The sequence below is a fragment of the Mytilus californianus genome, unplaced genomic scaffold (genome assembly GCF_021869535.1).
Source record: "Mytilus californianus isolate M0D057914Y unplaced genomic scaffold, xbMytCali1.0.p SCAF_9, whole genome shotgun sequence".
Lineage (NCBI taxonomy): Eukaryota > Metazoa > Mollusca > Bivalvia > Mytilida > Mytilidae > Mytilus > Mytilus californianus.
The window spans coordinates 57,379,590-57,404,020 of NW_026262745.1; the positions used below are offsets into that span (position 1 = coordinate 57,379,590).

Sequence of the window (24,431 nt, forward strand, 5' to 3'; positions counted from 1 at the left end):
TTTCAGCCGACTTCTCGACGATTTATTATCATGATTTTCCAACTTTTTGATTTATTTATATTTTTTATGCAAGAGGAATATAGTTTGAAATATTCAAACGATTTGTATTCGTAGAATTTTCACTCACTCTCGAAAAAATGGTTGGTTTAAAGCAATCTAAGACCGTATTATTGTGTTCAAAGTTAACCAAATCTTAGAATTTATAAAATAATTTAGTTAAGGTTTCATACTATTTGTGGTTACGAATCCTATATTTACTCATCTTTCATGTATAACTTTCATTGAGATCCAAGACGTCATTATTATTACAACCACGGACAAAGCAAACAGGTTTTGAAATGTATAAATTCATGAGGTAGGGCAAAACGAACAATAAGTTAATGAAATAGAAAATTAAAAATATTGTTCAACAAGTCGTCTTTTTTTTTTTGTCGGAAATGTGTATAAAGAGACCCCGTGTGCAACTTAAAAACCATCATCAAGAGAAAGACAGTTATTTCTTTTAACAATGGATTATATTTATTTTAATTACATTCCCTATGGTAAATTGCCACAGTATGATTAAAAATGTCCTTGTTATTTAAGGGTGTCGTCAGGTGAAATTAAAAATATCTGGAACTGCAATTTGATACAAACAATTGGAATAGATTAGTTAAGGAACAAATAAACTAAAAATATTGATAGGTTGTTGACTTCCTTTTCGAAATGTTTGATTCTTTTTAAATGGCGAGAAAAGGCTGACTCGGAATGTCACCTAATATTAAGCATTGTATTTTTTTTTGGTCTCAAATCGTAGGAAATGAAATTTAAAATCTGCTTTAATTTTGATAACGACCTTCAAAGACATATTGAAGACTTCTATGAAAAGACATGAGGGTGATATGGGGCAAAATATTTTACCCTGTATAGTAGGACAAACCCAAGGAGTCCGAACATATGACAAAAATTCCTAAATCCTTAAATGAGTCTATTCTTAAAGCAAATACATTGCCAAAGTAAGGGAAAGTGTTTAAATTGATCAATTAACTAGAATGTAAACGGAACGTGACTGAGTTTAACCATTAATTTTTTAAAGTACAGGAACAAGTCTAGATAAGAACTTGTCCCCGTACATGTGGTAAATGCACTTACATTTTACTGTTATGGGTTTATTTTCTGATGAGACAGCTTTCTACCGTAAGCGTGTATTGCTACATTTGTCCTATGCCCTTACATCTATAAGTTCATCATGTATCCCCTTATCATGATTTTACTAAGTATTCTTATGATTTCTTTAATTTGCCCTTATTGTTTATTAATGTCTGTTATATCTTACTCATGTCTTTAACGTCGGGCAGTTACATTTTGTATTTACAGTTGTTATAAGAATTATTGGACTGCACTATCCATTGTCTTAAATTCTGTTTTTATAATCTAATTCAATGTTTAACTTTCGGCCTCTTTTACTTATTCAATTGTTTTATAAAAAAATGATTATGAAACTACGGAATGGACTATATTCAAAATACTCTCCCCTCTTTGAATATCGAAGTGCGTAAAAACTGCGCTACTAACATCAGTTCAATTGTCACTAATCTAAATTGACCTTCATAATTTAGCACTTTCCCAAATTGTGTTAAAGGAGGCAATGCGTCTCCGCCTAGAACAAAAATGCATGATGATATCCACACATATCCCCTTGCCATGCCAGAAAATAACAAACCTGCTCCAGATAATCTTGAGGTAATACTGTTTGGAAATCAGTGAACGAAAGGCATTTTATTCTATATATGTCCTATGGCATCACTTAAAAAAACTCAAAGCCTAATATATTTTGGAAAATGACATAACTGAAATGCGGTATTCAAAATGTAGGACATGCATTTTTCACATGAATGCAAAAACATATTTACCTCTTTCGCAGACCTAAAACATCAAGATGTTATGTACCATTTAAAAAACTCAAACACAATATTCAATTTATAAATTCCAACCACTTCAAACCGCCAAAAACAACAAGGACAATCACATAAACAATTTGTAGATTACCGTACAATTTGCGATCTGTCTTTGATTAAATGACTGGAGACTGCTTATCCCCTGGCCGATATGAAAATATCGTGGGACAAGCAAACAAATCTAAAGCATCCTCTATTGATATTATGACTTTTTTTTTTATAACAGACAGGGTTATCATAGGTGGCATGACAATCGCAATGAACAGAACATAAAACAACGAAATAAACAGCAAAATAATTTTACACTTTTCAAATAATCGTTTTGTCTATATTCAAAAACAAAAGTAGAAATCAATTATTATACAAACTGGGTCAAATATTAATTTGTAAATTATATAATATCTATTCCGAGCGTAATACAATGTCGTTTTTTTTTTCAGTCCAAAATATGAGTGTACACGTTTCATTACAGCATTTTTGCCATAGACTGTTCTCTCGGATTGACAAACCTAGATATCATAAAAGGCATTTTCTAAAAATCGAATGCATTAACAGTTGCATTGATTTTATCAGTTTGTCCAGTATTTTAAATGACCTTACCATACAAAACTTCATACCTCCCATTTTATACATAGAACCACCTGTAATTTCTAACACGTATAAAAGGACAGTAGAAGTTTAATTTTAAGTATACGCGAGTTACGTCAGACGTCAATATAGATAAAAATGCTCCTTCAACATGAGACTCTGAAACATCGAATTCATATAGTAGTATATGGCCATGGAAATAGAGATCAAGACCGAGAGGTTTTCAATTATCATTAAAAAGACCAAAATACCGTTCACCGTCGAAAATAAATTGCAAAGAGTTTCGTCAGGTCATTAAAGTTGCTCTCTCGTTATATTGTAAAAATAATATAAACAGGAGAAATCTTACAACAAGTTACTTGATTCCTATATTTAAATAAATTTCTCAATATTGTTGATGTTTGCATATAACGTTTCGAAAATGATTTAGAAATCAAAACTGTAAGTAGTTTGGCCGTCGCACGGATTAAAACAATACTCAAGTACTCGTAAAGCGTTTAGTGTTCGTATCGGCAGACAAAGAAGCCAACAATTTGTTCAAACTCATCAAAGCAATTTTTACAGAAATTTTTAAATTTAGTAAAAAACCGTGTTACTCAAACCCTTACTTTAGACAAAAAACAAACTTTTAAACATGAAAGATCTCATTAAAACAGTCAGCAAAGGAAAATACATAGTACATGTAGTATATAGAAAACAAGAATCCATATTTAAAGAATACGTTCTTTAAATTGTATGCAGTCTTCAAACAATGAAAAATCTTCAGGATGTGGCAATACTATAAGCGAATATATATTAACAAGCAGAACACTTATCAAGCCAATAAAGTTATCATGGGAGAGGAATTTGTAAAATTGAAAATTCACTTGTTTTCCAAACCTAATAAAACTGTCATATTGTAATGTTTACGTTATTATTTTCAAAATAAAATATTACTTACACTAAGCCAATAAAGAGAAAATTAGGTGAAAAGGGCACGCGAGTTTCCAAAATTATGTGTTCAAAATAAAATGATTACAGTTTCGTGCGTCCGAAGCAATTTTATGGATTTACTAGTCACCAGGAACGTTCAAACCTACGCTGCAACGTTGAGAGGTATTTATTTACAATAAAACACTTAAATAGAATGTTCAAATAAATCCTATTTGTTACTCAAGAACAACAAATTCACATTTGATGGAGATCATTATCTACAAAATACTGCTACTGCTATTGGTACCAAAATGTCTCCATCGTATTCTTACATATTTATGGGCAAATTAGGAAAACAAATTCTTAAATCTTCGTCCCGGTTTAGATGCTGAAGATATGAAATAAATAAATAAAATAAAAATTACGAGGATTTAGATGCATTTATCACTTCTACCAATAACACTCATCAATGTATCAAATTCACTCATGGTATTTAGACAGTCAGGAACTCATCGCCAAGACAATATTTTCCAACACTGAAACAACTAAAACACGACTGAGTCACCTCGAAACCCGCTTGAAGAGACAGGGCTATTAACACACGACTATTAAAAAAAGAGCGAACATTATCCAAACTGCTAGAATACAACAACAAAAAGAATAATAAATCAAAGGACCTGTATTTTTACTGACCAACAATCTGTACAAATTAGCTTCGGTGTCATTTGAAACCAGTAGAAAAAAGTGCCCCTGATTTTTCCTGAGCCCTCCCCTCTTTTGATAGCTTTCAAGCAACTCCAAATTCTGCGGAACCTGTTTGTGTTTGCAGAAGTGTCTAAGTCAAGTATTCCTCGAGAAATCTATTCGTATGTTGACAAATAATGCAAATGTTACCTACAATGCATCCCTCATCAACATTCCACAGTAAGGCCATCAAAAATAAATATAAATTATTTTGCAATGTGACCTGCATAAGTATGAATGTTATTAACTGATTTACGAACGTTTATTTTTGTTGGTCGAATGGTCTAGGGCGTTTGCAACAGTGCAGTAGGTGTTGCCACGATGTCTCAGGAGTAGGTGGTTTGGATCTCGCTGAGGGAAGAACCAAGCAAACATTTGAACATGCAAAGTTGCAGATCTAACATTGTTGGGCTAAATTTGAGACAAAGGATATATAAATTAAGGTGCTAGCCCTGTATAACCATGAGTTATCCGATGAGGGATTTATGTCCTTAAGTTGTCACATGTTTATATGTTTATATATTTCATTAATTCGTAGCCAATTCATCCTCTTTTGATCAGTTGATTATCTTTATTAAAAAAAATGCGTGGATCGTTTGATCTCAGTTCTTCATTGGTCAAAATTCAATGATGACGTCTAATTTTATTGCTTTCCTCTGAAGAAGGATTAAGTTTGTATGCATATTGTCTAGAAATCATTAGAGCAGCAAATTTTGTCAACAAATCTCGTGCAATACGATATTTTTCCACTCTCGACAGATCATTATGAAAAAATAATACTGTAGACAATAAATAAATCGGACCAAAAGTGTACAACACCAAAATTTAAAAAAAAAGGTAATTACATTTAAATATAAAGATGCCAATATTTCTCATCAATTGAAAATTACCATTATTGACACACAAACTACTTGGTGTAAGGATAGAATCACTCCGGATAGATTTCAGATAAAAACAAAAAATATAAAAAAATATGTACATCTAATGACAGCAGCTGGATGTATTAATTTTGATTGCAGCCTCGATCTGTACAAGCGTTATCATTTTTTAATTTGGTTTTAAACTGTACTATGTCCAAGATTGTTTATAAAAGTCAGAATATATTAATAAGACTATATTTTACCTTAACCTGATGAAGAATATCTGTTATTCATTTTTTTATATTTGTATTAACTTATTTTTAATGTTCCTGTTGTTGACAAAAATTCTTTCTAAATAATCGACATCAACATCAGCAATCAGAGCCGGGCTTCAAAAATATTGTGAAAATACCTATTTTAGAAGTGGCGTGAATCAAATGAGGATACTAAAAAATTCCGAAGAGTACGTACAATCTAGGACTCTTTCATCTTGCAATATTATTAAAACATTTCACTTTTCTACACTTTACACAAGTATTCCCCATTTCAAACTGAAAGAAAAATTGAAAGAGTTGGTCCTGTTTTGTTTCATGAAAAAGAATGGTCAACGTAGATACACATATCTTTTCTTAAAGAGGGATCAATCTTTTTTTTGTAAAAAAATCACTCTGATCCAAGCAAAAATATCTCTGAAACGCATGTTTTCAAGATGCTTGATTTCTTGATTGACAACATATTTGTTACATTTGGAGGACGTGTTTGTACGGTCGCCATCACGAGTTAGTTGACCTTTATGGAATATCCGTTTCACAGATGATAGCAGATATGTTCATACTGTCGTAACTACAATCCCGTCCCCTTTTCACAAATTTGACCTACCGATTTAGACTTATTACCGGGTTTGTACTAACATGAGCAACACGACGGGTGCCACATGTTGAGCAGGATCTGCATACCCTTTCAGAGCACTTGAGATAACCCCCAGTTTTTGGTGAGTTTCGTGTTGCTCAGTCTTAAGTTTTCTGTGTTGTGTTTTGTGTATTCTTGTTTGTCTGTTGGTCTTTTTCTTTTAAGCCATGGCGTTGTCAGTTTATTTTTTACTTATGAGTTTGAATGTCCCTCTGGTATTTTGTCGCCTCTCTTTTGAAACAGAATTCTTCTTGATTACTTCAGCAGTTGATATATTTCGATTAAAAAACATGGGCATGTGATCACCATATACGATTACACCACAAAAAAGGCAATAATCAGATTATTTTTACAATAAAAAGGATATATTCAACTTTTGTTCGATCTGCTTTTTTTTCATTCTATTTTACTTTGTCTCCCCCCTCAATATTCTAGCTGAAAGAGAAAACATTATGTACCTGTATTGTTTCCATGTATCAGCGTGAAAGTAATTGACGATGTCAAAAGCATGATAATTGTAATACTTATGATCACTAGTAGGACAGTTGTTCGTTTTATTTCTAAAACATCTAAAATAGAAGAAAACAATGATTACGTGCATAAAACAAAAATGTTTAACACAGTGCATTATCAATGTACCTGCTGCATATAAATATATAGGTATAGTGATACGTTTGAAATTAAACAAGAGGCTCTCAAGAGCATGAATCGCTCACCTGTAATTTTTTGCTTAAATCTTTCATCAATGATTATTTTTGCCTTTCAATATACATAAGATATATTAATGAGTGGCTTAAAAATGCCATTTAAATGTTCTTTGTATCTGTCATATTTTCTTTAAAAAAAAAAAAAAAAATGCATTTTAACCCTTTGTTCCATTTTAGCCATAGTGGCTATGTTTCTTGACGTACAAGAAAATAAAATATACTAGATACTCTGAAACTCATTCAGCCCAAGTTTGGCTAAAATTGATTCAACAGTTTCAAAGGAGAATATTTTTTAAAGTAAGCAAACTAGATGACAAAATTGTGAAAAATTGTCTTTAAAGGGCAATAACTCCTTAAGGGGTCAATTGACAGTTTTGGTCATATTAACTTATTTGTAGATCTTACTTTGCTCAACATTTTTACTGTTTACAGTTTATCTTTATCTGTAATGATATTCAAGATAATAACCGAAAACGGCAAAATGTCCTTAAAATCATCAATTCAGGGGCAATAATAAAAAAATCAGATACCCGATTTGGCTGACAATTTCAGGGCAGGTAGACCTTGACCTAAAGAATACTTTAACTTAATGTCTGATTTGCTCTAAATGCTATAATTTTTGAGATGCAAGTCAAAAACAGCATTTTACCCTATTTCTATTTTTAGCCATGGAGGCCATGTTTTCTGAGAAAACAGAAAATAGAACATAAACTTAATTCTAGATTTAATTTGGTTCATTAGTTTCAGAGGAGAAGATTTTTTAAGGTTAGAAAACATGATAAAAAAAATGTGTAAAATTGTCCTTAAAGGGCAATAACTCCTTAAGGGGTCAATTGACAATTTTGGTCATATAAAACTTATGAGAAGATCTTACTTTGCTGAACATATTTGATGTAAACAGTTTAACTTTATCTATAATAATATTCAAGATCAAAAACTGCAAAATTTCCTTACAATTACCAATTTGGTGGCAGCAACCCAACAATGGGTTGTTAGATTCATCTGAAAATGTCAGGGTTAATAGAACTTGACTTAACGACCTTTTTTACCCCATGTCAGATTTGCTCTAAATGCTTTATTTAGTTTTTGAGATATAAGCCTTAAACTGCATTTTACCCCTATGTTCTATTGTTAGCCATGGCTGCCATGTTTTTTTCACGAAACTGAAAATAAAACACAAACTTTATTTGAGATACCCTAAGAATCATTCAGCTAAAGTTTGGTTGGAATTGTTTTTTTAGTCTCAGAGGAGAAGATGTTTGAAATAGTTTACACCTGACGGACGACGACGGACGCCAAGTGATGGCAAAAGCTCACATTTCCTTTGGAACGATGAGCTAAAAAAATATACAGTAATAATAAAAACAATTGACAAATAAACTATATGAAAACAGCTCAATGCAGATAACAGGCAATATATTGGTACGCCAAACGAGCATTTCGTGTGCATAAAACGTACGAATAAAAGAAGATGTGGTACTTCATATTGAGATTCTTTTCTTAGCACTTTTGAATAGATAAACTTCCTGTCCTTTACTACTAACATCCATTTGCCTCGACCTTTGTTGATTACACTAAAATTCGACACCTATGTGCAGACATGTCTCCACATGTTCCACAGACACACTGTCACACATTTCCTAACAATCTAACACAGTTTCAAAAGTGATAAAACCAAATATATTGGCAAATATTCTTTTAAAAAGTAACGAAACATAATCAAGAATTTTCTAAGTTTACTGTTGAAATTTACAAAAAGAAACTTTCTTTAACACATGCAGTCCTATTAACATAAACGGATTCAATTGTTCCGCACCAGATGTGCATTTCGACATTAATGACTATCGATGCCAATTATTCTTTTCTAAATTTGAATAGACTTGGATGCTCGAGACCAAAATATTTGAAATTCCAAAACTTATTAAAAACGAAGAGCTTATAAACTAGAAAAAGACCAATGTAGAGCCGACGACGGACAACGATTAAGAGTTTTGCATGAGAGAGATACATTTCTTAATTTAAAATAATTTTCAAACTAATGAGGCAACCATTCTAAATAATACAATATATATATTGTCATGCCAGTACGGTAGGTAATTTCCTTGAGGAATAACAGTCAATCAGCAGAAGTATCTGTCCAAAGGTATTTATAACATTACAATTTAACGGTACGAATGTTTCTGTGCCTGATTTTTTTTCGATAATACATGTCTCTTCGGTGGGTGATGCTCCAGGCCAACTGTTCTTTTTAGATTTGGATATTTCAATTTCGGAAGTGAAACTCCATACAAAATATTACGACAAAAGGTTATTTTTTTAACACAGTCGTAACATTTCAAAAGTAATGTTTTTATCGGTACTAACATTGATTTTTTTTTATAAATTAAAACATAACGTTATATATTTTTCGATATATAAATATATACAGTTTTGTTAACTCACGATCGTACATAATGTTGATGCTGTTTACTTATATTTTAGCATTGCACAAGGTAATGCACTTTTCAAACTATTTACACAGTCATTACACTTAATCCGTTGGATTGTTGAAAAATGATAATTTAGTCTCGGAGAACATGATTTATTTATTAGTTGTAATTGGCTATGAATTGGCTTCCAGTAACTACGAGTTCTCTTATATCGTTGCTTTGAGTGTATTGTTTTATGTTAGTTGGTACTATGCTTTGTACCGATTCTTTTAGTTATGCCAATTGCAACTGATTTTTGAAGTGTGTCCTATGTTGTGCTGTTTCGTCTCTGTCCCAGGTCAGGGAGAGGGTTAAGAGCTCACAAACATTACCTATGTGTCAGTCTTAAGTCAGAAACTGGCAGTTCAGTGGTTGTCATTGGTTCATGTCTGCATATTTGATTTTTGCAAATTATTTGTACCCTTTAAGGCCAAATATACGAAAGGGTTTTCGTCATTGTAGAAGACCGAATGCTGATCTATAATTGCTGATATTATGTTTGAACTACAGTGGATAGTTGTTTTAATGGCAATCACATCACGTCTCCTTTTTTATATTGTTACCTTTTAAGTAATAAACTTTTAATGAGTCTTTTATTGAATTGAAATCACCAAAACTTTAACATGTGTAAATGCAGAAGAATAAACAAACATTTAACAAATGTAGTGTTTTATCTGTATCAGTGCTTTGCTCAAAACTTTTATATATTTTATAAAGAGCAAAAAAGGTGTTACTATTATAGCAAATTCATTCTGTTATTGACATCTACACGTTTTGAATTTAAAATATTGTCAAATATCAGCTAACTTTACGCTGATTTAAAAACTATATGTTTTTATGTCTTTTTGCTTGAAATTAGGATGATAAAAATGCTACTTCCGGTTAACAAAATATCACTTTCGTTATGAACTGATAAGTTACTGCTCACTGATTAAAAAAATATATGGTTCTAGGTACTTTAAAATAAAATCAGTACAGGAAAGGCTACATTCTGTTTACATACGGTCACTTCCAGTTGACCTTTTCAGGGTCATATTTCTAACTACCTACTGCAAAACACCCCATGGCTATATGTATAAATAATAACTTGTAGCAAAATTCATAATCTAGAACATTATATTTACCTTTGACCTTGACCTTAATTTCAAGTTAAAAAAGCAAGGTTCTTTAATCAAAAGATTCTAAGTCTGTATTATACATGGTTGATGAGATATACCACAATGCAGCTTATTTCAAACATAAGAGGAGAGAAAACTCCATTTTAAAGTCAAAGCTACCCTTTTAACCAAATATTATATGTTACGACATGTCACAACTAACAGTTAAGTGAAAATGTTTTGTCGTTATCAACAGTTTATAAAGATATTTTATCTCATTTCAAACATAAGATGGGCAAAAACTCCCATTGAATGTCAACGCACTCTTTTAACAAATGGACAGAATCGATTAATGAATGCACGAACGATTTTTTTAAATGGAAAATCTATTAAAATCATAGAGGCTTATAATGTGTAAAGGCTTATATTTTTAAGCTTCTATGTAGCCGATACTACGACAACTTTTTGTGGACAATTGATTGCTGTTATTAGTGACTGTAAATCATTTTTTTAAATTTTATATCAACATGCCAGCCAAAAATTTGTCAAAATACGGCAACAGCGGTAAGGTGTTTTCAGAAATATGTGTGTTTATTAAAGAGAAATGCAATGATATTAAAGAAGATAACGTGACAGTAAACGATACTATGGATGCACAAAATGAAAGTTTTGATAAAGACAATGACAAACTGCAAGATACGTAGAAAACTGCACAGAATTTGATGACATTATTGATGTCTTGGTTACAGACTGAAGGGATGTAACGTTTATTGTACACGATATCAAGATTGACCGGTTACAAAAATATAGAATATGCAAACGGTATGTGTTTTCGTCAGTCTTTATTTGCTGTAAATAATGTTTCATATTCCGTATATGTATTGGAGGGATTTCACAATTATCTCAGGTATTATGAAAGGGTTCTGTATATGATGTGGTCATTTGGGTTTAACCTGTGTACCTCATACGAGGTAAGAATAAATGTATTTGCTTATTATTGTACAAGCTAATTACTGTTGCTTTATATTAGCATAGCTTTATTAGTAATCTGCTTTTCGTTTTCGGCATTATTTCGTTTTTCAACTACTTGCTCATAGTTTTAATGGCTCGTATAGTATAATGTCAAATTAAACAGCTAAATGAGAAACAATATTTCTATTCAGTTTTTTGACAAGTTGAATTTTGTTTTGGAAATCACAGTAAGTAATATTTTGATAGAGTGTAATTGTGCATTTTGTTATATTTCAAAACTGTGACTTATTTTACAGCTGTTTGGTTAACTTTTTGTAAATACAAAATTTACGTAAATTTATCATATTGCTATAATACATGTTTTGAAAGAATTCGTTTATATATGATGTTATCAAACGTGATATTAAATGACAGGGTTTCGTTTGATGCGTCATCAATTAAACTATTCAGAACCCTCAATGATAAACTATTCATTTTTGGCTTAGATAGTGGGACTGCAAGATCATAAAACAGGCAAAAATCAACATTCACAATGTGTAAAAAGTAAACAACCATAGGTCGAAGTACGGCCTTCAACACGGAGCCTTGGCTCACACCGAACAGCAAGCTGTAAAGAACCCAAACATGACTAGTGTAAAACAATTCAAACAGGAAAACCAACGGTCTAATCTATATAAAAACGAGAAACGAGAAACACTTATGAACCACATCAACAAACGACAACCACTGACCAAAAGGTTCCTGACTTAGGAAAGTTGCAAACAAATGCAACGGGTTAAACCGTTTTAACAGGCGCCAACCTTCACCCTAACCTTAAATAGTAGTGTAACATAACAACATAGAAACCCACACTAGAAAATATCATTTGAAACGGCTTAACTCAATCAAAAAGATTAGTCTTTCTAGGGAAAGTCGTTGAACAGACCTCATGTGTATTGATAGATTATGATTTTCATAGGGAATTGATGTTTGATCTTGCATGCTTTTGTTGTGTTTTGTGGATTTAACTTGTTTACAGATGGGTGCAGTCCTAACCTGCATAGCAAGTTAACTTGATAACCAGTCATTTGGACTGGTAAAAGTTAACCTGTGACCGGATTTAGGACTGCTCTGACCAGTTCTAGGACCAGAATCTAGTTAACTTGAAAAGCGGACTGGGTCCTAGGACTGTTTTTGTGTCTGCCGAAAAAGTCAGCTTGGAAACAGATCCGCTACTGATATAAGTTAACTTCGAACCAGTCCTGCCATAAGTTAACATAAGTTAACTTCGAAACCAGTCCTGCCATAAGTTAACATAAGTTAACTTTGATTTGACAACTCCGATCGCACCAGACCTGTTCTCAAGTTAAGTTTTGGCTGGTCTGCTCAACACTAAGTTAACTTGTAACCAGGACCGCTCTACATCGATTTTTTTAAAAATATTTTTCAATGTCTTTGTTTCTTGGTATAAACATAGAAAAATAAAGTAAAATTAATACTTTCGTGATATAAACGCGATAAAATACATGTATTTGTAAATAAAGTGCGTATAAAACTTTGCTTGTTATCGAAATTTATCCGTGATTTGCCTTTCTATTATTTAAAAAAAACCGACATTGGTTACAATGGTAACGGGCCTTGAATATATATTCCAATACATATCATATTCTTTAAATCGTAGAAAACCAGGTTTGCACTTTATTATGTAAACCTATATACATGTAGCAATATTTTCATGTCAGGATAGAATGTATAATACAAATGACATTGACTACAAAATTCTGTCCGCATAAATTTAGAGTGCCAGCATGTCCTCATTTTGTTCAAAATGTTGATACGTAACAAAATTTCAGTAGTTTTGATACCTCAGGCTACTTTGTATAGCAAAATTATTTGACCGCATCAACCTAAACTAACCATATTTGCACTTTACTATGTAAATCTATATAGCCGCATAGTAAATCAGCAATATTTTAATGTCAGGATAGCATGTATAATACAAATGACAGCAATATTAGAACACAATGACTACAACATTTTGTCCTCATAAATTTAGAGTGCCAGCATGTCCTTTTGTTTCAAAATATTGATACTTAAAAGCAGACCTGTCAATAGGTCTGCAGCAGTCCTAAAAATGCAGACCATAGGTCTGGTCTACCAACGACGAAGTTAACTTGCTTGTCTGCTTAAAATTTCTCAAGTTAACTTCGAAAGCAGTCAACAAGTCTGCTCCAAGTTAACTTTTGAACAGGTTAGGACCGCACCCATCTGTTACAACACATTTTATCGAATGATTTCAGTAAATGTTACATATTTCAACAGGTTTTACTGTAACACTGATTCGTATTGAAATTTGTAGGATTGCATTTATATTTACGAATTCTGATTCTATGTCATTGATTTCAAATTCTCAGTCCAGGCGGACCGCACGTACATGTATCTGTTTATAGGGCTAAGGATATAACAAGCAAGTTGGAAAAACTGATGTGTTGCTTTTTTTTACAGTTGCGAAGTAGTAGAGATAACAAGTATAACAGTGTTTTGGGAGGTCACTCTAACAGTGAAAAGTGTTCCATTAAACGGTGTCAGTTGCAAAAGCGTACAAACTGTTCAATATCATATAGCAAATATCTAAACAACAGCTTGCGAAATCAAAATTAATAAGATATAAAAGTGGAGGGAGAAATAAAACAGTACAAAATCAAAAGGTCACAGTAAAAGTGGAATGACCTTATAATAATGATAATAATCAGAACAATACCAAAGGGTCTTCCTACAGAAGTTGAAAGACCTAATGATACTTATACAAATTAAAATGTTAATGAGCCATGAACCATTGAGAGGTCTTTCCTTTTCATATTGTAAAATGTGAGTTTAAAACGATGTTGATTTGTGAAAAGTGTTAAAACACATGAAATCCTTTAAATATGGTCAAAATCGTAAATTTGCACATCATGACTTGACCTTGACCTTTGACCTTATTTCCTTTGTCAAGATCATTGGAGCCCGGTGTCATTGCTAAAAATCCCATGGGTCTAGGATTATTGGGGACATAGTTAAATCTAATAATAACATTTTGTAAACCGTCAATAGGAGTAATGCCCCTTAAACAAGTTGAAATCTCTGTGGTCAATATATAATAAAGATTCCCCTTAATGACCCAAACATTTTCCCTTAATCAAGACTTTTGTATGTATAATGTTTTCAGAGATCATCCGCCAATATGGTACAGGATCAAAGGTTAAGGTCAATTATATAGTTCAATAAATGTTCAATGTCACATGAATTGCTGATCAGTTGTGAAGATCTCAGGTGTCTTCTGAGTTTAGGTGGCCAACCGACTTCGGTTAATTTTCATAGGTGCATAACTGTACAAAGGAGTCTTTGAATCTTTTCTATCCAAAGTAATGAAGAACCAAGGTATGGGCCTGAACACATTCTACCCTCGATTTGTTTCTACCGTTGATGGTTGCAGTGTTCATTCCATAACCCAATTCATACGTTTAGGGCATATAAATACGAACCGCAAAAAGTTAACGACTTAAAGGGTGAGTTCCAAATAGGTATTTCTGACAACAATACAAAGTGTGAACCTGAAAACGACATGTCTTACGTAAACGGTTACGGATGGAAAGTTTGGCAAAGTCTGGCGGACAAAGATTTATAATAACTTAAATGTCATTTGTACGTGAACAATAGAGACATGTGAGAGGGGTTTCCATTTCATATCGTAAAAAGACAAACGTTGCAATGAAAAGCTTAAAAACAGACATAAATTATGGTCAGAAACACAATTTTAATAGTTAGGACTTGACTTTGACCTTTGACCTTATGAAATTTATCAAAGTAATTACCCGATGTCATTGCGAAAGACCTTAAGGTTCTAGGACCTTTGGTTTCAAAGTGTAAGCTGATAATGTCTTTTCGCACACCGTCAGTGGGAGTTATGCCGCTTAAGAACATTTCTAAATGTTGTCTCCCTTATTTGCAGAGTAAGTGTTTTTTTTTTTAACTCCGATAAATTTTCGATTTTCTATTTCATATAGTCTTGGAGTCTAAATTTTTTTGGATGTTCGTATGTATAGAGGACTTTGCTATATGTTTCCTCTGTTTATAGACTTTTTCAGACAGGAGATAGTGCGATTCTATTGACATTTTTATGTGTGCGACATCTGAATTCAACTCACCAGTTTTCCAAAATGGTCAATATACAAAGAACACTATCGGTTCATTTTTATACTCGTGGCTTTAAGGAGATAACACACGATGAAATAATAAAGAACCTTGAAAAACAAATAAAATTAGAGAGTGTTAAATCCCTCCAATTAACTGAAAAAAGTTGTGTTGTTACGTTTAGCGACCTAGATGCCAAAGAAAGGTAAGTACAGTGTGATAAAACAATTAAAAGTAGAAGCGTCAAATTTATTGATGAAGACAACACAATAACAAACAAAACAATCAAAGACCTTCCAAATAAACTAAATGACTGCTATGTAGCTACACAAATGCTTCAGTATGGCAATGTCGTCCCAGGTTCAATAAAGCGGGGATTTATTCGAGGAAAAAATATAGAAAATGGTTCAAGATACATTCAAATAATTAATAATTCCGACAATACCAAACAAAACAACATTTGTGAGATATGATGTCCGAATGTTTGTCGACAATGGTCTTACAGAATGTATACATTGTAAACAGAGTGGTCACCCTTCCTATGATTGCAAAGATAAACCAGATCATAGTAACGCTGGTATAACTGTTCAGAAATTGGGCATTTTGCAAGAAACTGTCTTAACGAAGCTAAATGTTCCTTCTGTAAAAAAAAAACGGGCATGTCCGTAATGACTGCGTTGACTTTAAACACCATTCAATGATAAAGTCTTATGGTAAATAATTATGCCAGTGAAATTCTAGAAGGTAGCGAAGCACAGGAAAACGACAAAAAATGAAAGCCAGTCCATCGATCCCTTACAAGTGGCCACCAACCATCTACAGACACCTGGTAAATACTACACGAAATCAAAAGAGACACACGTAATGTTAGGAGCTTTAAATTGTTTGAGAGTTGGTCGATGTGAGGACAATTTAATCAATGCCTCTATCAATGGTGCCTCCCTAGAAAAAATAGATCAGTGTTTGGGTACGACTGTTGAAAACCAGCGTGTGAAAAGCAATGGTTCAAATGTAGGCAAGGTCATCATAAGCTTGGGTACTAATGACTTGAGTAAAAAGAAACACGACAGTGATCAGGTGAATGTTTCTTGCAACACAAGCTATAGCTAAAGCCAAACAAGCATTTCCGAATGCGGATAATAGACTTTGTGGTATCATTCCGAGAAAAGGGAACAGTAACCATATTCACACAGTAAATGAAACAGCTACAAATGTGAATAAGTTTTTTGAAAAATAATGTCTCAAAGATGAAGTGCTGACCTATATTGATGTAGAATGCATTTTCACAAAAAATGCAACGTGATTAAGGCGCTTTATGAAAAAAACTGATACTAGTGGAGTTCATATCACAATTGAAGGGTTTAAAACAATTCGAGTCAAACTACGTGAATTTCTTCACCCTAAGCTGTCACAAATTCAGCACACTCCTCGTCCTGGTGACACCAAGCGCAAACTTAGTGACATATCGCTGAAACCAACGTCTGCAGAGAAAATGAGAGAGTAAACAAAGCAAACAAGGTTCTGCAGATGAATCTGAGTGATAATTCACAAACCAAAATTACTATCGTATTTGTTACTTTTTATGTACAACTATACAAAAAAATCCAAAAGTGTTATTTGTACATATGATTTTATTTTTCTGAATTGGAGTTTTTGAATGATTATTACATATTATTTTTCAATCTATTGTACTTCAAACTTAATCGATGTATTTGTATTGTTAAATATTTAAATAGACAATTTGAAATGTGTCACTAATAGTGTATTGTTATAATTGGTCAATGACTCGTAAAATTGAAAGTAAACATAAAACGGTGGCGTTGATCGTGAATGTTAATACTGTTTCTTTCAAATTAAATCAACGAGGCATAGCGGTGTTGAAATGTTAACCAAATCGTGTACTTTAAACTACTAAAGAATGTCGATCAAAATCATAACTCTGGATGTAAACGGCTTACGTGATAAAAAGAAACACAATTTAGTTTTTAATTGGTTAGCTAACAAAAATATGATTTAATTTGTCTACAAGAAACACATTACACAGTAAATGATATAATACAGTGGCAAACTGAATGGAAGATAAATGACGGCGATAAAAGTGTTTGGAATTGCGGAATCAGTGATTCTCGCTGTGTCTCTATTTTACAAACCAAAAATTGTCCCGGCGAAGTTATGTTGGATAATACTAACTCGCAAAACGGTCGAATAATAAAATACAGAATCAAAACGGAAAGTGCGATTTATCATATATCAAATATATATATGCCAACAATAGTGGCATCGAGAAGAAACGGCTTTTTGAATCGTTTCATAAATTTTTTGGTAATTTTACAGATGATAGTGTAGATCATTACAATATCTTGGTAGGGGATTTTAACAGTACACTTGACAAAACAAATGATAGGAATCCTTCTCATTCTCTTGAAGATATTGGTACAAAGGAATTACTTTTTTTATTTTCACAATATGATCTAACAGATAAGGATAAAAGGTATACGTTTCAGAGAGGAGACTCTAAGTCTAGAATCGACTATATCTTTTGTGATAAAAGTTTTACAAATAAAGTTTACAATGTTTGTATCTCATATTGTCCTTTTAGCGATCATGATCTTGTGTCGTTCAACTTAATGATGAAATACAAAGAGGTCCGGGTATATGGATAATGAATATAAATACAATAAAAAGTGAAGAATTTAAGAATGCATTTGAAATTTGGTGGGAAACCTTGAAAAATGAAAAAAATAGGTTCGAAAAAATTCAAGAGTGGTGGGATGTCACAAAATCACAAATTAAAAAGTTAACAATGGAAGTAAGTAAAACCTTAAACAAAAATTCTCAAAAAAAGTTATATTATTAACCTTGAACAAAAATTAGAAAAACTCAAATTAAATAGTATCACGCCTGGGGAGGTAGAAAATAAGATATCAGAAATAGAATCACTAATTAAAAACTACTATGAGAACAAATATAGAGGCGTCAAAAATAGGGGTACGTGTTAATTGGGCGGAAGAAGGAGAACAATCGTCAAGCTACTTTTTCAATCTCGAAAAGCAAAACGGAAAAAATAAATTATGGAGTCGAATAAAAACAGAAAATGGGCATTATAAATACAATATAGACGAAATACTAAATGAACAAGTTAAATTTTACTCAAACTTATTTAGGGATGACATTTGAAAAGTGCTCAAGATTTAACAAGCCACATCGATAACAAACTAAATGACGACGACAAAAAGTTACTAGACCGTGATTTTACCGCGGAGGAAATCATAAAAGTTTTAAAACTTATAAAAACAAATAAATCCCAAGGGGAGGACGAGATCATTTCTGAATTTTTTTTTTATTGTTTTGGAATATCATACAAGAAGAATTTTGTACGTTATTGCAAGAAATATTTAATATAAAAAGATATTGTCGGACTCACAATATAAGGGAGATTTAACATTACTATTACAGGGCGGGGAACGATAAAATATACGAAATTGGCGCCCTCTTTCACTACTGAATTGCGATTACAAAATTATAGCAAAAATACTAGCAGAAAGATTAAAACTAGTCCTTCCAAAACTTAATCACCCCGACCAAAAAGGGTTTGTAAAAGGCAGATATATAACGGAAGCGAATAGAATGATACAGGATATCATAGAATATATTGATGATGAAGATAAAAAGGGTATAATTGTCTTTTTAGACCAACAAAAAGCCTTTGATAGGATGGAATGGGGATGGCTAGACTTCGTTATGAAGTAATTTAATGCTGGGGGGCAATTTTCGTAGTTGGGTTCAAATGCTATTAAAACGTGCCAAAAGTTGTATTAAAACAAATGGCTACGTCTCAAAATATTTTTCATATAGCCCCTTTTTTATATATATTACAGGCGGAGCCCTTGGCCTGTGCAATAAGGGCAGAAAAATACATTCAAGGCATTATATTGCCTGGGGAAGAAAATGGGGTGCTACTAGAAACCAAATTAAATATGTTTGCGGGAGGTTTAGCAAGCCATAAAACCAGGTTCAACCCACCATTTTTTCTTAAAACGTCCTGTTCCAAGTCAGGAATATGGCAGTTGTTATCAAATAGTTCGTTTCTATGTATGTTGGCGTTTGTTTTGGTTGCACTTCATTAGTCCTGTTGTTCCTTTGTTTTCCTCTTATAGTTGATGTGTTTCCCTCGGTTTTAGTTTGTAACCCGGATTTGTTTTCTCTCAATCGATTTATGACTTTTGAACACCGATATACTACTGTTGCCATTATTTGCAGACGACACACAATTATTTAATAAAAATGAAATTTCTGTTAGAAAATCTTTTGAAATATTAGACAAATATGAAAAGGCCTCGGGTTCTAAAATTGATTACGTAAAGACTAAGGGAATAAAAATTGCCGCAAAAAAACGCAGACGGCCTACTTTTAAAAAGATAAACTGGACAACAGACATGACAGATAACATAAAAACACTATGTATTCACCATGGTTATAACATTGATAATGACAACATTTGGAAATCAATATTAGAAAATGTACAAAGTTGTATACACGTCTGGAAAAGTAGAAAATTGACATACTCTGGAATTAGTCCTTATTTTAAAAAAAATAAATATTTCAGTGTGTGGTTATGAGTTTGAAATAAGATGTATACCTGAAAAATACAAACCAGATTTGATTAAGATAATATGGGATTTTATTTGGGATGGTAAAGTGAATCAAGCAGACCGTAAGGTTTGTTGTTTAGATGTTAAGAAGGGGCCAGTGAGATGGTAAATTTGGATAGTTGGATAGAAAGTAAATATATCAAATCGTTATATTCGATATTACTAAAGCCGTTATCTAGTTGGAATGCAATAGGTAAATTTTGGTTAAAAACATTTGATAAGAAATTTGCCGATAAACTTTTTCTGTGTAGATGTTCTGACCTTTCATGTCTTGATATCAAAACCCTACCACATTATTGCAAAAGCGCTTTACAATCGTGGTCAAAGTTGACAGGGGTAACACAGGAAATGGATGTAAAGAAACAGCGATTATGTGGAAACTCAAGTATTTTATTTTAGGGCAAATCTTTATTTTATTCTTCTTTTTCAAAAAGTCAAATAAAAACTATTGGTGATATATGGGACGAAAATACCAAAGATTTTAAATCGTGCAATGAAATATGTCAACAACTAATAGATAAACGTAATGGTGTTTCGGAATACTCGGGAATTAAAAGTTCCATACCACAAACATTGATGCAGATTTTAAAAAACAAAGTTCAACGCACTTTAAAAAGCCACAAAATCAAAATTTCTGAAAAGTTTGAATTTCTAAATCCAGATAATAAAATCATTAAAATTAAAGATTTGACATAAAAATATCTTCAGTTGAACATTAACAATACTGAGAACCCTAAGTGTAAACCAAAATGGGGAAAAAATTTGACTTAATCTCAGTAAAATGGATATTAATAGAAAAGTTAAAGAATTTCAATGGAAATGTATACACAGGATTATATACTCTGAAAACAGACTGCAAATAATGCATATGTCAAACGGAAAATGTCACTTGTGTGATGAAAATAATAATATTGAAACTCTTGAGCATTTATTTTATCAATGTAACAATAATAAACCATTGATAGAAACAGTTGTCAGAAATTTACAATTTTGTAACTTAATAAATAACAAGGCACTTGTTGAACAAGATATTTTATTAGGAATCTGATCTGTACAGATAATTCGAATAATACAATTGTTAACGCAATAATACTTTATTTTAAATGGGCTATTTGGAAAATACGTAATAAATGCAAATTTGATAAAATTAAACTGAATATGCAGTCTATACAGGCTTTGCTGAAATTGCACATAAAAACGAATTTAAACTACTCTTGCTGCGCTCGGATATAAAGTATATATGCAGAGCAAAAGTTGAACTCTTTATCGAAAAAATATAAGAAGATTTACTTAGTTCTACTGTTCTAAACTAAAGGTGTGTTCGATTACATATATAATAATGTTATAGTATCTTAGGAAGTCTTAGAACTTAGTGAACAATATGTTATTTTTACAGAAAGAAAACTAATATTTTTACTGTAACCGATATTTGAATCTATGTCTGTGCATATTATGTATATTAGTAAATTACCACATATATCATGCTTCTAACTACATAACTACATTAGTACTTACCACGTGTGCTTTATCCTTTTATAATCCATACGTATATTACAGAATAATTTCAATGTTTATTCAATCACACCAATTATTTCCAATTCAAATTATAACTCTCATTTTTCCCAATCAAATATATAGTTTTCAAGTTTAAATCAACACATGGTAGTCAGTGAACCGGATATACGATAATAATTATGTATTACAGTGATGCTTATCAGGTAAAATCAATTGTATTGGTTATTTAAATATGTATGTAAAACTATGGGAGTTTAAACTTATTTGATTTTTTCCCTGGTCAAGTGAGGCTGTTAAAAATACAGTGGTCCCTAAGTATGCGACCTGGGCTACTTAGGTATTTATGTATCAGGAAATGATTGAATAAAAATATCTGTTATCGTAAAAAAAAAAAAAAAAAATCTATCTCTTTATCTTTTTCCACCATTCAAGACATAGTACGACGTTACGTATAATGGTTTCTCATATTATCCCATAACAAGGTATAAAGGTCAAAGGTCAATATTAACATTTTCAAGGTCACATTAAATGATGATCATTAGTGAAGATCCTTGGTGACACAAGGTTTCATATTTTAGTGGTAAACCGACATTGGTTAATTTTCAAAGGGGTATGACCCTACCAATGAGTCTTTAAATCTTTTCGGTCCAAACATAATGAAGAACTAGGTTATGGTCCTGAACAAATTCCACCATTTGCTTTTTGTTTACCTTACGCGGTTACGGGTTTTATCCCGTAGCAAGGTTGTTTGGTCTTTGGTAGATTACTTTGGACCGACAATATATTACGAATCATGGGGTGAGTTCGCAAATGGTCTTGAACTTAAAGTCTTTTACTTTTGGAAAAAGAAAGACTTCATAATTATATTCATAACAATATGAAAAGGTCTTTCCACAGAAAATCCTTATAAGCATAAACAAATCAAAAGGTCTTTCCTCGGAAGAGTGGAAAGACTAAATTATTATAACAGTATGTGTTCAAGAATATGTTAAGATAATGAATTTAAAATTATTAAGTATATTGATAAACTTTGACAGAGAAAACGTTTGCGGGGGACAAAAAGGTTATGAATTTAAAAAATGAGAGACAATACGTAATCAAAGATTACGTTTATACATCTATATCTGTGTACATAGTTTTCCGTGTTTGGTTTCTTTAGACTAATTGTATCAGAATTGGTTATTTCATTTTGTAATCATGTGCGCTTTTCATTATTGCCAAATCTAATAGAAAGTGATGCTGAACAAAACAGATTTTGAGTAAAATCAGAGCGATCCAACTATTTAAAAGAGCAAACGAACAAAACCCGTACCGTTTTCTTTAATGTAAGCTATTCATTAAAGGTAATGATATGACGTTTAATATGTGCAAATTTATTTTGTTTAGCTCTTTCAATTTAGAACATGTGGACGACGTCAAGCATATATGTAAATTGATACGCCATGCTTGTCCGTGTTCATTTTATAAGCAGGAATGTACTCCTTTCACAAAAACTGTCTCAACAGAGTTATGAGAAACGACGACCGAAATCTACACTTCAACTGTCAACATCACGAATTGCAATTGGTCAACTGACTAGCGACAAGTTTGTGCAGTCTCAAATCTTTATATACCAAAATAATCTCTTTATCTATAATTTGGCTGATTTTATAAGTTTTTAATTGGGATATTTTGACTAAGTGCGGATTTTAAAGGCGGGTGATGCATGCTTAGCAGAAGCCGCTTACCTTGTAAACGCACCCGGTCTTGACTCCCTTTGATTTGTTTGTTACCTTAATTTCTTTCCTTCGTCGATTTATGAGATTAATACCTTGATTGTCATTGGTTGTTCTCATAGATGGCAAACGTATGATTTGTTTATAAAAGCTTGCAAACTGACGGTTATTCCATATAATATGGAAACTATTAAACTGTTTTTATTCTTTTTTACAGTGCAAATTTATTACCAAATATATTTAACACTGTGACTCTTCATCATATAATGTCCATGTAACTTTTAAAAATGATTTGAAAAAGACTGACACCGTGATAGTCCATCTTGTTTTACTATTTCGTCTCTGCACCATAACAGTGACAATATCGGTTTAACAGGTTTCAACACGGACTAAAATTTATGACTAATAAAAGTCGTTTGAATTTTGAATCAATGTTATAATAGCTACTTAGTTTAACTAATCTAACCCTTGTGTCTAATTATTGTAAATTAAATAGAATATGCTGAATCACACGAGATTACCTTTTGACATTATATGTAGATTTACATAAACGATCAGGGGTACATTGATAAAATAAATTCTTCTTTGCAATTATCTGTATCCTACCGTAGTCTATAATCGGTCATAATGTTGGTTCGTTCGGATTTTGTTATTGTACTTATCACACGGGAAAACTCCGCATTGACGTCACTACGCTAATACCAGCGTACAAAATTAGTGCAGAATACATTTTTTCTACTCTTCTAAATAAACAAACATTTCTAAAGATATGTTTTCATTGTTATTTTAAAGTATTGTACAAAAAAGCCAATTTTCTAATGGCCGTTTCAAACCCGACTTCCGAATGCGTATAAACATTTCAGAACTTCTGAAATCCCCTCTTCCGGCCTCGTTTGCTTTGTTTACATTCCATTAAGCGTCATCAATCTTAATGGCAGACCAAACAGGCCAAGCAAATTGTATTTTTAAGAATTTCATAATGGCAAGCACATTACGTCTTATGCGATTTTCCCGCGAAAAAAAACATCCAAATTGAAAGAAAATCCTTGGGAAACAAACGATAATCATGCCATATTTTTGTTCAGGAATATAGAGTACATTGTAGGCTAATAAAAAACAATATACATATATTTTTCTTAAAGAAAAAATTGGTTCAATATAAAGAGATCGATATTCTGACCATAAGTTAATATTCATATAAAA

At 32.1% G+C, this 24,431-nt stretch overlaps 1 protein-coding gene across 1 annotated transcript in view; it reads right to left on the reverse strand.

The window, feature by feature from the left end:
• The window catches only part of LOC127715008 (ankyrin repeat domain-containing protein 50-like), a 109,025-nt gene that overhangs the window by 37,284 nt on the left and 47,310 nt on the right, over positions 1-24,431 (reverse strand). The window contains exon 7 of the mRNA XM_052221034.1: positions 6,409-6,519. Coding sequence (XP_052076994.1) covers positions 6,409-6,519 — 111 coding nt within the window. The remainder of the gene's footprint in view (positions 1-6,408; positions 6,520-24,431) is intronic.